Below are 15,993 nucleotides of genomic sequence, written 5' to 3'. Positions count from 1 at the left end.
AGCACCGCTCTTGGCAGGCAGCGCAGCGCAGCGCAGCGCAGAGCCCCGGCGAGCTGCTCGGCTCTCCTCCGCGAGCAGGCCAGTGCGCTCCTCACACATCTGTTCATGGACGTGACCCCCTGTCCCCGGGCCAGGAGGTGACATTAGCTGCCCGCTACTGCTCTGTAAGTAAATAACCCTTTTCTTTCCCTTTCCTCCCTCCCTCCCCACGGAATATATCCGTGAAGGTGTCGCTTTAAACAAAGGGTGCGGAGAGGAGGAGAGGGTTATTTAATGAATGCCCCAGTGGGTTGTCGGGTAAGGATGTGTGGAGAGAGATTACCGGTCCCCCTTTCTCCTGAGCACACCCTGAGGGGTGTGAAGAGGAGAAAAAGACAAATTTCTTATCAGCACAATTACTGCTGCATGTCCAGCCATAAAGTGACACATCAGCGAGCTGATGAGGTGCTGGGTCATTTCATGTGCAACTAATTCTAATGACTGTATTGTGCTGCATGTGTACTCCACTGGGGAGGTGATGAAAAGTAGGAGCCACGGTCTTAGATCCCTTACACCTACCTCTGTGCACACTCCTGCTGCCGAGCTCAACAAAGGAGCGTTTTTGCACTGTAGCAAGAGCAGATGCACATGAAACAAAGGTAGCTTTTCCTCTGTGCAGGCAAACACTGTGGACAGATTGTGTACAGGAGAAATGGGGAGGCATCAGCATCCTATTTCTTCTTTTTACGTGGAGAGAATAAATTAGAATGCAATTCCCGATTAATAGCTCTGAATTCCTTCTTTTCAGGCTTCTCTCTGCATGCATGTGTGTGCAGCCACAATAACCCAGCTCCTTAATGTATGCTGTCTAACGTGGATTTCTCTGTGTACATAATAAAGGAAATTCTAACTTCCATTGTCTGCATTAATGGCTGTTCTAAACTTTCTACTTCCCTAAAGGCATACAGCTTCTATTCAGTTCACCTGCATGTGTCATCTTTGCTGTGTGCAGGGACACACAGGTAGTAACAAGAAAGCAAAGCTTATAAAATCTATATAGCAGCAGCAGTCAGTCTGTTATTGTTACTCCCCTGACTCGTATTTAGAGATATGTTAACTAAGATTGCTGATTGACATTGAGATTGCCATAGTCAGTAGCTATAACATTTACTGTTGCCTATACATATTTGTATGATGTCTTACATAGGAATTGTCCTAGGAGGGACCACCAGAAGGTTGTGTGTTATTAGATACTCACATGCATTTGAGTGTGAAGGAATGTTGTACCTGAGGTTGCCATTCAGTTTCTGCTATGAACCTTATTTTCATCAGTTCACAAACGTATGGGACTCCCTGCTTTTTGGCTAAAATCTTCTGTGCCAGATGATAGACTGAAAATGGTTGCTTCAGGCATCTGGATTTGGAAGGCAGGAAAAAAAAAAAAAAGCCTATTTTTTAAATTTTGTAAAATTTTCAGTGTGATTTCCGCTCCTGTACATGTAACTGGGAAAGGATGCACTCTAAAGTCTTCTCCATCAATATAGCATGTGTATATTCTTGGCCACATTTGGAGATAATAAAACATAAAAAAGGATATGAAGTACTATAATTACTAAAAGCTCAGTTCCTAGCACTACCATAGGGTCTCTACTATATCCAGAATCTGAGCAGAGCACTAATAAAACTATCTTTTACCCCAGTCATAACATAGATGATGATCTTTGGCTTCCGAGCCAACACATGGCTGAGGTGAGCGATGCAGCCGTAAGGACACAAACCACTATTGCTAAAAATTCATATTTGATAGTTACCTGGGCTTCCACCTGACACCTTCATCTGCGTAGTAGGTCTGAGGCTGGGAGATGGACCAGCTCTTGAGGTGTTTTGAGAAAGCTTGTAAGATCCCAAGGCTAAACTGCTGGGGTAGAATATACTAATTTTTGGTTAACACCATTCTGCCATGTGCAGTGCTCCCACGGGAATCAGCAGCACTACACATGCAAGTACTAAGTAGTCACTTTCAAGTGGTTGGGATTTATAGCAAAATATTACTAATCTTTGTAAGATCACTGTTATCACACAGCAGTGGCTATACTGTGTCAGATATTGTTTGTATATGCAAAGATCCTGCCATGAAAAGCAGGTAATGGTGACTCCCAACAGAAGTACTTGGGAACAGATAAGGCCTTATTTCCTGCCTACAATTATACAATTTCTTAAGGAAGTCTAGGGAAGCCCTTTCCCTGAAGTCACATCTTTCCTGTCCATTGAGGCATCAGCACTCCCAGCTGCCACACTTTGTATGCGAAAGAAATCAGACAACCCCTTCAATCACATAGAGCACAGTCCTCCAGGATCCCGTCTTGCTTTAAACTTCAGGACCCAAAGAAACAAAAAAAGTTGGTCACAAGGTACAACTCCTGCAGCTGTGAGAGCTGGTGACAGTCTTTTCTGCATTGCACTGCACATTCAAGGTTTTGTTCCAAAAGAAAGGGATAAGGAGAGCTGAAAAGACCTATATTCATATGGGTGACTCCTGGCTCAGTTCCCCAGGGCACTGAGCCCTGAGCCGGAGAGCGAAGCAATGCCTTACCCACTGTCATCCTCACCTCCTTGCCTCGCCTCACAGAGGTCATTCAGAATTAAGGGAAGATCACAGAAATGTTAACAGTATCAGCCATAAGAAATGGCTGCTTCTCCATGAAAATGAGGCCGAAAACTGAAGTAATGCCAGTTGTGGATGACCAGCATGCTGCTACTCTTATGTGGTCCCCACAGGTTAGCTACGTGCAGGTCTGAGGTTCATTCATGTTTCTCTGATGAATAAATTGATCCTGAGCATCTTCAGAGAAACGCTGGATGGTGCAGCACTGTAGGCAGTCACCTTCTCCCACTTGGGAATCTCCGCTTCAGAGATTGGGGATCTCATAATTTGCATTTTTAGACTGATTAATTCTAATTGTGTAATTTTAATTTTTCATTTACATATGCACAGTTATTTGTGATGCAGATTCACCCCAAGTGAGGGTGTGGAATGACAGGGTAATGACAGGTTTCATGGAAATAAATCTTGGTTACATTGACAGCCACTGAAGCATTAACATTCCAACAATACTAATTAGCTCTATATATATAGAAAGAGTTTGATTAAAAAACACTAGAGGCTTTTTTTTAAGACTGAACATCAAAATGCTCATGCCAGGTTAAAAGTTACAGTCCTAATCTGGATACTTTTCACAGAGTCTTCTATGTTATATTGGATAATATTAACTAGGATGCTAAATGGCTATTGTACATACAGTAATATGCTGTAAGAGGAATGTAGGTGAGCATGACACTGACATAAGAATATTCATCTCTCCCTTTCACAACAAACTTACATCTTTAAAGTTGCATATATATCAACCAAAGCAGAGCAAGGCATAAGGTTGCTTGGCAAGCACAGGCACAAAGGCTCAACCCCCCCACTCTTTACTTCATCCTGCATAATAAAAGTAGGAAGTTGCATAAAACCATAAAATACCCATAAGCCTTTACCTAGCTCTGATTTGGTCCAAAAGTACCTTCAGAGATCAGGATCCCACTGTTGATGAATTTGCTCTTCGACACATACTCTGCCATGCATGTTTCCATGGTGGACCCAACATCTTCCTTCTTCAGTTGGAAAAGATCTCACCCACAAGAGGATTGCATATGTCCATGTCCATTTCTGTGCTTGCTCCTGCATCTCTCATGTATAACAGGTATTTGACTTGACGTTAACAGCTGATCTCTTTGCTCTTTGTGTCCACCCTCCAGCCCTAAACTCCAGCAAGCAAACTGGATCAAACTGTTTTCGCCCATGTGTAATCAATCCATTTTGCTAAGATGTGCCCAGTTGAACAGGTACCTCTAAGGTTTACCTAACCTCCTTTGTCATGCTTTGGAAAGCCAACGGCACAGCAGCTGAGCAAAGAAGTATGGATGCCTCACAGCCCTGAAGCATTCACTGCTGTAACAGTTCCACGCGGCAGCTGACAGACATACATTAACTGATCCCCCAAGTCACCACACATGCCAGTTATCTTAGAAGCTGGCTTTGTGGTCTTGCCTCTGTAAACAGAACCAGACAGAACGACCTGGAGCTGTTCTGTTAGAGGCCAGGACAAATAACACAGTATTCTTCCTTCATAAGGTCCTCCCAGTTTTGCTTCTATCATTTCTAGAAAGAAGGAAACAGAGTATTTGGGATACTGTTCTGGTTTTGTGCCCTGGATAGTAGTACACGGGATTTCAAATATATAGGAGAAGACAGAAATGTCACTGCTTGTCAACACGTAGCCTCTGAAATTAACAGAGAAATTAGACCCTAATTAGCAGAGAAATTCCCTGTCAATAAGAGAAAGCAATCCCTTTCTTGGAAAAACAAACCTCCAGTGGGGTTTAGTGTCTACAATCATTTATAAATTATTCCTGTAGGGTAGTGCCAGAGAGAATGTTTTATTAATCTTACACTATTTTTCTCGTCTATCATTTTCTGTTACCTGCTTAGATGCTTTTATTAGAAATACAAATTTCTATTCTTAAGTACTATCAAGTATTTGACCTTTCTCTTAGAGTAAGCCTTTGCTTATTCTGCAAGGGAAAGAAGGAAGACAGCACTTTCAGAAAGGCTTTAAAATAGAAAACAAGAGCAAGCCTTTCCACTTGGACTGTGCTCTTTCTTGCTATGGTAGATTGAAGATATATGCTCCATGTTATTTCTATAGGGTCCTTTTGTAATTGAAATGTATGCAGGAATGTTGGTAAGACCATACATCCTCCATTCATTTCAGTATCAATATCAGATCATCATAGTGTAAGTTGTGTGGGGTACACTTCCAAAGTGTCAATGCTCAGTTCTTCTGTGGCATCTGTAGTTACTACCACTGGTGCTTGCTCCGTCACTGCTGGTGTAGCTCTCAACTGGAGCAGATCTTTATTGACTGCCAACCACAACAAACCACACACAAACCTCAACTAGTGTACTCCTTCACTGTCACTGGGATTACTTTAGCCAGGCACATGAGAAACCTCACCACACAAGAAACATTTTCTGTTTGTTTTTTCTTTATTAATAGCATGGTAAGAAAAACAATCTTATATAGCAGACTATCCGCTTTCCGATTTATGATAGGTTGACTGTGCAATCCAGACAGGAACCAGGTATGCTTTGGTTACCTGCACATATTAATGCAGTCCGTCTGCTCAGAAAGTTGCTTTAAAGTTCTTAAAAAGGGACATGTTACACCACAGGCAAAATAAGTCGGCCATACACAAGGAGGCTGAGTTGCTGGCAAAACCTAACTGTGATTCTGAAGAATGTTTTAAGGTAAAAAGTCCATTAAAACCTAAACATTTTAAAACAGTTTTTAATATTTAACATGCATATAGAAAGGCCTGACTGGAATATTTACTTCAGTTTGATATTTATTGGGTTTTATTATTACTGATAAGTTCAAATATCAAACCAAGTTTTCCTGGCTTTTGCTGGGGCTCTGAGCTTAAAAACTCCAGAAGCAGCATTGAACACCTCTGTAATTAGGTAATTCTAATACCTTAAACTTGACGTCAACACTGGTAAAGCAGTCTGGGCTTGTAAACATGGCTGTCCTGGGAGAACAATAACCTATCATAAGGGCCTTGATTTCTTGAAGACAGGGTGCCAAGTTCTGTTGATGGGCTTACTACAGGATTGTTCTTCCATAGCAGCAGCAAAAGAGAAAGTCTTCCACTTTCTTCTCATCTTAAAAATTTAAATGAGGAGTACAGCCACATTTGTCTAAGCATCCTTGTCTCATTTACAAGCTTAGCATAAACCCCAGACCAAGGGATACAGGGTTACACAACTTGCTCCCTGCAATAATGATGTCTCCCCTTTTTAATGACCTGCACAAAGATGCTGGCATGAACAACATTGATAGTAATAAGCTTTGGTGTCTCAGTAACCTTGCAGATGTAGCCTCCTTTTCCTCTTTTTACTCAAGAAATGCACCTTCATGCAGCAGTACCGCAGTAGCCACTGGCAGGGACACAGGGTCTATGGAAGGGAAGATCAGCTGGCTGGGCTTCCTGCAGGATGAGCTATGCATCACTTGCTGCTCAGCACCTGATTAGCTTTTGCACTGGTCATCTTTAACGTAAGGAAGTGAATGCCTTTCTCTGGCCAGGGAGGGAAACTTGGCTGCTCTGCATCAGCTGGCTTGGCTCCCCATGGCCAGGAGCCTGCTGCTGAAGAGTCGGGGATCCAAGGAGGTCAAAGAAACAACACCTGCCCTACAGCCAGGAAGACCTCCAAGGACTCAGGTTCCCTTTGCTCTCCCTCTGCTCGGTCACAACAGTGTCTGCAAGTGCTCAATCCATGAAGAAGAGCATAAGCTACACATGGACAGCTGAAGAAACAGGGATACTGCCCCTTAATGTGTTTTAGTAAATCTAAACACAGGGCTGCTTGGGTGTCCATGGTATGCACCTACACCAGCTAACTTCCACAGACTGAAGTCTGGGTGAATTCTGACTGTGTGCAACTTTTTTCCACCCCCTTTTGTTGGTGCTATGACAAATGATAATTTCTTGTTTTCCTAAAGTAAATTAAAATTAAGTAAAATTAGCTTTCTTCCCCATCCCCTTGCATGGCATTATAGCCTGGTTTGGAAAAGTTATTATCTCTCAGAACAGTGACTTGCAGTTGCTGCAACGACATGATAGATAATGAATGTAGTGGTAACTGCAAGAGTTACAGGAAAACAATCACCTCTTGCCAGAAAGACCAGCATAGTTTGAACTTCTAGTTCAGAGTTGCAAATAAATCTTTGCGTTTTAGCCCTTGGAACATTAACATAAATTGTTTCCAAATGCTCTGGACCTACATGGCTTATGTCACTGGAGATGCCAGACACAAATCTGCCTTTCTCAGGGGAAGGAAAACAAACAGATAGAAAATTCTCCATGTTCACGGTTCTTCTGGGAAAAAAGTCAGGCGGGAGAAATGTGTGTATGTCTTGGAAGAAGAGGGGTGTCTCCAAAGACCTTCTATTTCCTGCACACGTGGCTAACAGAACATCCTACTCCAGGGGCACAAGTAGATCCCCATCCATATTAACCTAACTGAGGTCAATAGCAAGTCCTCCTTTGACATCTACAGGGGCTTAATTCCATGTCTCCAGATACCATTACAATAAGAGATCAGATATAAATCAAACAACCCTGACATTATTTTGACAGTTTCCCTTGGCTTCTTTCTCTGTCCTGTGTGTGTGTGTCTGTGCCTCTCAGAGTTCAACACCTGCTAAGAGGGGTTCAAATAAAAGATGGACAGAACACCTTTTGTTAGGCTTGCAGACACAGTTGACAAAGCAGGCAAGGTCTGCTCCAGCTAGTCCTCTTTTCCAGTCGTCAGTAGTTTCATGCGATGGAAGAACACTGGATGATTTCTTAATGGCATTATGATTCCTAATTTTTATGAGGTGATATGTTAACTGTAACAATTACTGCTAGTAAAATGAACCTGAGCAAAGAGGGGGAGAAGATGAAAGAAGCATAATTTTTAAGTCAGCCTACTAACTTCTTGGTAATTTTCATGCCAATTCTTACTTCCTGGGAGACACAATGTGGGTAGTGCTAACATTTGGCATAAGCTATAACTTCTCTCCCAGGCATGCAATGGAAAGCTCTTTTCCTTTTGGAGATGTACTTGTTATGTCTAATATTGTAGGAGGGAGACTGCATGGCAGAAAAATCAGTTTCTCCTTCGTGAGGTCTGAAAAAAAAGCACAAGTATAGAATGACTACTTTTATTACAATAAAATCTAAAGAAGTGTTATAAAGATGGGCCTCTGGCCCACAAAGCTTTACAGTCAACAGGTATTAGATACATGAGGAAGAAGTAGATCAATGAAAGGAGGCTGAATTGAAATTTGTGTCCATCCACAACTGTGCATGTCTTTTGTGGTTTTTCCTTATAGCCCAAAGTAGTGCATAAAGCCTGCACTAAGCTAAGCACAGGTTTTTTATATGACAGGAACCAACAGACACGTACAAAGTGACAGGCAAAAACATTGCTCAGAATGACTTCACATTTCTTCTTTGTAAGATGAAAGTGAACCAATTTGTTTGACATTCCTGATGATTTTTCAGTAGATAGCCCTCATAATTACTTTACATTGAATTCTTTCCAGAGAAGAAAAAAATTGTCAAATAGCCTCAAAATACCACGTAGTACATCATAAAATCCAATCCAAGAGCCAGATCTAAACAGCCTGGAATCTGGGATGCTTCACCCTTAACTACAGCTTTCTGAATGAAACCACATGAACCTGAATTCCTAACTTGAAGAGATATTAGGTCTGAGACTGGTGCCAGATCCAATAAAGGATTCATGCAACTAAACCCAACATGCAGGTCTTGGAAATTTTCCTTTCTTTTCTTTTGATTTCCCAGATCTCTGGGCCTGTGCTTCAAACCCCATTCAGTTATGCCCCTGCAGTGTTCTCATATAGCAAAGTTCACCCCTAAATCTGTTTGGGACATAGGAATCAGGCCTGCCTCTCCCTGCTTGGGGTAAGGGGGACAATCCCCTGTGATAATCTTAGAGCACATTTAACAAAATGAGATCCCTTTCAGAATAGGAAGGCAAGTCCCCAGGTATTTCCTAGAACAGAGGCAGAGACTATTAAATGATTATTGTATAAAATTTTTAATATTAAATAAATTATTAAATAGATTTATTAAATAATGTTTGTCTCTGCTTCCCTGAAAAGCACTCAGAAAATCATATAGCACTCACAAAGAAACCTCCTGTGACCAAGAGACAGGAACATCCACCTCCAAGGGAATAGTCCTTCTTCCAGTCACAAAGTACTTCTATATTTTAGGTTTAGCAGCTTTGTATGAAGGACAAAAATGGTATAAACCTGTAAAGGAATCGCAGTCTGTGATTTTGCTTTTGCACATCGTGATTGCAGAGAAATTTTTCACCCTTTCGTATCACACATCTACTTTTAATTCAGGGATAGAAAGAACTAATTCTGGAAAAGGTGAAAAATGCAAGTTCATAAATGGTTCCTGCTCACACTTTAACTTGCTAATAATGTACATGAGCCATATAACCAAATCCTATCAAATGGAAAAAGTATCTAATAAAGTCTGGCAAAAGTACAGATTTGCCTTAAATACAGACTATTTGGACAAAGCTATCACTCCTCTCAGCCTCAGTTTATGTGGTCTAATTCCGTTAATTTTGCTTAAATTACTCCTTGCAGGAAATTAGGTCCTCTCTAATTCTTTCATAGGAAAGTGCAAATGTGTTATGTAGGTTGGGTGTGTAAACAGACTCAAATCAGAGGGGAAAATAAATTCACCACCACATTTTTAAATGTTGTGGCAAAGATGACATCTCTGCTTCAAGAGGAGACTAACTTGCTGGAAGCAGTTATTAAGGAAAGATCACTCTGTACCAGCCTTGTTCTCCTACCTTATACTTTCATTGCTAGCTGCTGCTGTTGGAGACAGGCTAGAGTGGAATTTCAGGCAGTCATTGCACTTTTCTCTCCAGCATAAGTCTTCCTACTTTATGTCTTTTAGTTATCACCCCCTGTGATCCTCCCTACTCCTTAAGGACCAAGAGCACCTAACAGGCTCCTAGCTCCCCTTTGGGATAAGAAAGTTAATTAGTTCCCAGAGCATTTTTAGGGTCAAAGCAGCTGGACTGCTACTCCTGGGTTGTCAGTAGCACAGATAACCAGCTGCCAGGATTTTTCTTCCAAGCACATTTTTGAGCTTAGTAATTTCTCTCCCTCTTTCTTCATTAGTAGTTACTTGGAGTTCAAAAGACTTCCCACCAGCTGAGCCATCACTTACCTACTTCTACGTGCTAAAAGCACTCACCCCTTAGTCTGTGCTACTCACTGTACAATTCAGCAGTTGAGCATTAAAAAGAAAAAAGGCTTTCTAGCCATTAAAACAAACTTTGTCCATTCAAACTGCCCTAAAACCTTAATCAAACCCCAACAATGAGGAATAAAAGCTAATAATAAAAACTGAAATCCTGAAGGAGAGCTCAGGATTTCAGAATGCCCCAAGGGCGATTTCCACTGCCAGAAGGAGAGGACAAACTCCAGAATTGAGCAACCTGTGCCAAGAACACTAAGCAAGTAACAGCTTTCTGTTTAAAACCGAGAGCTGAAGTTGGCAAAAGGACTGCAGCTGCTGTAAATGTCACTTGCACATGAAAGAGGTAGACTCTTAAGCCATCAGTACCCAAACATTTTAGGCTTTATAGATCGAATGGGGCTTCAAGAGGATATGAGTCCCGGCAGGCAGTGAAGATTGTGCAGTTCAGGGGGAATGTGCTTTCCACCTGGGAAATTTCCCTGCCTAAGTAGGCAGCTATGCCCTGCTCCAGCTGTAACCTCCAAACAGATTTCAGGTGCAACACATGCTGCAAGCCTCAGGTTAAGAAAGAAGCTGATGACTCCAACAAAACCCAAAATAACTTGTCCCAGGCAATAATGAGCATTCATGCAAGTAATCAAAGGCATTTGTGTCATCATTGCTTGTGTGTGCATCCAGAAAATGCTGGAGATGTAACAAGACCTGAGGAGCAAACAGCAATTGTCCCTAATTCAGACAAGCTGACAAATCATTTGCAGGTTCTACTGCTTGTCAGCAACCATTGTTTGACATTTGTCTGAACAAGGGCAGCTAGCTCCCATTTGTGTCCCAGTATGCCACATCTGTTGGGTAAAACATTCAACTGCATCAAGGAAGAATCAGATGTACAATCACTCCCCTCATGTCTCCTGCTGTTAACAGTGCCCGTAGTCCCATGTATGAGCAGAGCTGGAGAGCTGGTGTCTCAATGCAGAGGAATGATTGCCAGACATTGGCTCACTGAGAATGTAGAGAAGGAAGGAGCACGAGCACTTAACAGTGGTGCCCAACAGCCTGTGCATGACTGAAGTCTACCAGCAATGCAAACCTTTTTCTTGCCTTATGGAGGAGATGTTCCTCCTTCTGAAGATTAGCTCGCTCATCCTCTTAATATACTTGGCTCTCTCCATCCCCTACAGAAACAACTTCTTGTTTTGGACCTATTGGTCAAATCCCATTCACAAATCCCACATGAATTCTTCAGACTCAGGCTTTACTCCTCTCTCATCTCTAATACTAGCTCTGGTCAAAGACAAGTTCACTGGATGGCTAAGTAGATGGACTATTCTCACCACCCAGCACTGCAAAATTTATAGTCCAGTTTCTTCCTATTGTGTTCATTTATATGACTGAAAGATTACTTAAAATTGAGGTACATTGTGATAAACTATAACTGATACACCTTTATTGAGGGATTGGGTCAAGGGTATCTCGGTCTTACCTGTGCCTATTTCTGTCTTTGCGATAGGATAGCTGGACTCCAGACACCAACATGACTGAACGCTTTGACTGTCACTACTGCAAAGAGTCCCTGTTTGGTAAGAAGTACATCCTGAAGGAGGACAGTCCCTACTGCGTGAAATGCTATGAAAACCTTTATTCCAATACCTGTGAGGAATGCAAAAAACCTATTGGTGCTGACTGCAAGGTATGCCAGACTTGTGTCTTATTACAGAAATCCTGACAGAGCAGCCTGGATGCGTAGCTCTGAGTCATGGTGCCAGAAAGATCCAGCTTAACAGCTACCTTGGGGCTTCTTTTGGTTGGAAAGCAAGCTTTCTGAACCCCTGTATCTGCTTTTCACCACTTCACATGGCAAGCCCTTCTTTAGCAGGCATGTTAAGGAAGAACACCCTTTCTTCCTGTAAGATAGAGGATGATGTGATGTTAGAATATATCTCTAACTCATTAGCAGACTCCAACTGTCCTTGGGGTCAGCTGGGATCTGGAAAGGTGGCAGAAACTGATTTTGCTGACCTTTGGGTCAGAGCCAGCTCACTGCTGGCTTTGCAGTGACCACAGTTCAGTTGTCATCAACAGACAAGACACATTCAAGAAAATTTGACAACTCATGGATGACAAAAATCTGGCTAATGTTGACGCAAGCAGTAAGTCAGAACACAGAATAATTATTTTTCTAAATACAGTGGAGCATAACTAAAGATTGGAAAGGACAGAGAAAAGACCTCGCTTGACTGAGCTATGCACTGCTGCACCACATGGAAGCACCTACCTGGCACATATAAGGTGCAACCAGCTGCATTTCTTTTAAATTAACCAAAACAACTGGAGTTCATGACAGTTTTACTCTGGCTGAATGAAGACAGGTGACATTTGAGCCATCTAGTGAAGTGTCTGTTGGGCTGCCACAGACAGACTTCATCCAGTATACATCCTCCTTGCACAAAATTGACCTGTTCAAAATTGGCTGAGAGTTTCACTGACAGAGTGAGTTTGCATTAGAACAGCAATTTGCATTGCATGGCCATGGGATTCTCAACTGGTATGAGGAGATCTGATGTTTGATTTCTTACACTGCTGATCCGTATCTCTAGAAGCACCAATTAGTCCCTACTACTCGAACTACCACTCTGTCACTAGTTCAGAGGTATAAAATATGTGCTTACTCAGATTGGGAAAAATAAATGTCTTATATCTTCCAAATTGATCTATCCCACCCTACTGGCAAATCAGCAGGACAGCCCCTAGCAGGAAAGCCCCTTCCAGAAGCCTTAAAAAGGTTCACCATCATGACAGGGAACTGGCAATAAAATTTAAGAGGGTATAAAACTGTCAGCTTTCCTACAGCTCATAAATATTCAGATAGGGGAGATAAATATTCAGAGGAGAGCTACAGCTGGCCTGACCCGAAAACCCAAAATATTTCTGCCCCATTCCAGAATGTGCTTTTGTTTTAAAGTCTCTTTCTAATCTCCTGAGAAGATATTTCCATGTGTTGATATGCAAGAATTTAAAAACTTGGACCAGCTTCAACAGATCTTGGACAAAGTATTCAGGAATTAATCAGGCTGAACTTTTCAACCCAGATTTATGGATTTAGGGAGTGAAGGTGTTATCTGATATACTGCTCTTCTGTATTTTTAAGCAAGACACACCCTAGTAGCAGATAGGAAAAAAAAGCCCCTAATTATCTGCAATATAAGAATATGTTATAGAGGTGATGAATCAGAACTATATGTGGAAAGCACAACTAAAACAGATTCTAACTAAGAAATATTTATCAACTAAGATAAAAATTTCTTTAGAGAGCTATAAAGTGTACCAGAAACAAATGCATCCTTTTTTGTTTCTGTCATTGCTGATATTTGTACCTGCCCGTGTTTTATGCTGCAGCTTTTGAATCTGTTGACCAATTTCAACCAAATCCTGACAGATGGATAAAAGATGCAGACTTAAATTCCTGCAAGTTTTCTGAACACCCCTCCCCCCCCATGTTGTTTGGTAGGAAAAGAGATCATATTAAGGTTCTCACTGAGAGGAAAACTAGAGACGTTTTTCAATGAAAGTAACAGATTCTAGTGAATATATTTGAGAGCCCTTACAAGTGCCTCACCTACAAGATAAGTTTCAGTTGAAGCTTGTGCACTGTATGACAGAGCACAATTTAGCCATGAACACAAAGTCACAAAAAAAATCATGCTTCTGCTCCTCATTAAATTGTACCTATATATAGGTATATAAATACATGAGAAACACGCACGGACATATATTTATGTATTTTATTATATATCTTTTTACACATTGCATTTTCCCCTGAGCGAAGATGGTAAATTGTACTGTGTTTGGGAATAAAACCTCTATGTTTACCGTAAGTACAAAAGAGACTCTATATTTATTTCTATGTTCTGACATAGCCTTTATACACCTGTAAAATCTGGAATAAAAACCTAATAGAGTGTCAGCATTGTCAGAAAGGGTCACATCCAGGCCTATGCATCTGTCAGGGTCACCCATCTTCACATCCACATGAGAACCTGAAATATAATAGCTCTTACCTCAGGTCCTCAGTTCCTTCTTGGCCACCACTGTTTCTCTATACTGAGAAGAGATGAACTGACAATCCAGCTGCAGTTGAGAAGCTCTTAATTTCCCTCCTGCCAGCCCTCCCAATTAAAACCAACTACCCTATAGCTGAAAGGGTTACACCAAAGTAAAAACAGTGTTGGCAAGAGGACAGCCACCTCTCCACCTCTGACACTACTGTAGTGTATCAGCACTGGTGCGTAGTATCAGTTCACCTGAGCTGAACTTAAGCGTGTTCAGACACTGGTAGTAATCCAACTTTGACACCACTGGGCTCTGAAAGGATCAAACCGATGCCAGGTTTTCACCTTGTGTTTTAACTATGGCACAGAGCCTACAAGACAACTATGTGAGGAGAAGCCTTCTTTGAATTCAAATCAGGGGAGAATTTGCTTCACTATCTTTCTATGGCAATTTATGGGTAATTGTGAATGTAACTGAGTAATAACTACTTTGTTCCTTATTTTAAATCCTTTTTTTTTTTCCACCACAAAAACCTCCCAAATGGCCATATGTGTCTGAATGATAGACACCTTTGGACTTAAGCCATTGCCTTAGCTGTAAACAATTCTAGCTGATGTTTATGAAACTTTCACAGGCAGGTTAAAAGCTTCATATAGCGAGTGGTAGGAGGCACTGGCAGGCAGTATGAAGACACGGTGCCATTTCTCTCACAGCTATTATGCATTATCCATATGCCAATAGGTTCTAGTAGAAATTTAGTCTTTCTAAAAGAATTGGCTGTTTGCTGCCTACATCCCTGGTGAAAGCTCAGCACACCTACAGCTTCATACTTCTTTCTGGAAATCCATCCATTATGTTCTGATTTGCTTAACTGCTGAAGTGTGACTTTTTGTTGATTTTGGCTTTTTTAACAGTTCCTTGCCGGCCCTATGGAACAGAAACCGTCACAAATACAGGCAATACCTACAGTAATCCAGTGTTTAATGCAGTCCATAAGATGGCCTTGGCAGGCAGGAGGGGGTGTAAATTCTCTGCAAAATGTGAGAATGAAATTAAGAGTGGATTTTGACATAAAGATACTGTGTCAGAATGCAGGCCAAAACTGAATCAAAAGGGTTGGCATTACGCATAAACTAAACAAAAAAGAAAAAGGCCTCTAGTAATCTGGAGCAGGAAAGGGAGAAAATATTTGGTTTTCTAATTCTTAATGTTTAAAACGTGTCTTGAGTTACAACACTCTTGCAGTGTATTACTGAATATCAGGCTAGTAGTTATGAAGTGGAATAGTAAAAAGGGCAGATACATTCACCTGTTCTTATATGCCTAAGGGGATGGGTTCAGCACAATGTGTACAAAGGACCTCCACTTCGCCCACTCTATGATGTCTATTTCAGCTGAAATTCTGAGGCTAAGTTTCGGATCAGGCTGAGAAGAGCACCCATTCAAATTTGAGTAGTTTCAAGGATTGCTAATTTGGTTACTTTTCATCTTCAAATGAAACCAGGTAAGGGAAGCATTATTTTCCATGTTCAGAAGAAATGTACCTGTTCTACCTGCAAATTCTGCCGCAGGATCTATTGCACCTCTGCAGAGACAGGCACTGCCCTCCTCCCCTTCTCTTTTCACTAATAGCACGTTGGGAACTAGTCTGGTGTTCTCTGCACTTCAGCTGCAAAACACTCATAGTGAACTGACTATGTTCATGAGCATCTGTGTGTATGCATCTCCATATAGGCAGACACCTATATGAAGCACCAGGGACTTATTTCCCTGCAGCTGCATAAAGTAGCTGGGAAGTCATGCTCATCAACATTTTAAGGGTAAACTCCAGTTCTGAGTCCATAATAGTATTTCACTTTTTTTAGTTCTTCCTGGAAATCCATGCAATAAAGAAGAATTAGTTGTATGTCACTTGTACCTTCTGCTGGAACAGATTTATCTGGCTACAATCAGCTAGAGTAACATAGCTTACATGCCTAGAGCAAACCTAATGCTCTTTCAGCTTAACTGAGGACCTGCCTTACAGTCAGACAAGCTGGAAGTCAGTTTTGCAGATGC

The 15,993-nt window shown here is 41.5% G+C and overlaps 1 protein-coding gene across 2 annotated transcripts in view; it reads left to right on the top strand.

Annotated features, from left to right (window-relative positions):
- FHL2 (four and a half LIM domains 2) overlaps positions 1-15,993 on the top strand; it is a 41,905-nt gene that overhangs the window by 14,608 nt on the left and 11,304 nt on the right. The window contains exons 1-2 of one of the 2 annotated variants that reach the window (XM_010010200.1): positions 49-164; positions 11,396-11,575. In XM_010010200.1, coding sequence (XP_010008502.1) covers positions 11,420-11,575 — 156 coding nt within the window. In that variant the 5' untranslated portion in view covers positions 49-164; positions 11,396-11,419. Of the gene's footprint in view, positions 1-48; positions 165-11,395; positions 11,576-15,993 lie in introns of those variants that run through there. The other variant, XM_010010208.1, reaches the window with a different exon arrangement.

Source organism: Nestor notabilis, unplaced genomic scaffold (assembly GCF_000696875.1).
Source record: "Nestor notabilis isolate BGI_N333 unplaced genomic scaffold, ASM69687v1 scaffold2880, whole genome shotgun sequence".
Lineage (NCBI taxonomy): Eukaryota > Metazoa > Chordata > Aves > Psittaciformes > Psittacidae > Nestor > Nestor notabilis.
This window is presented reverse-complemented; position numbering and strand designations above follow the sequence as displayed.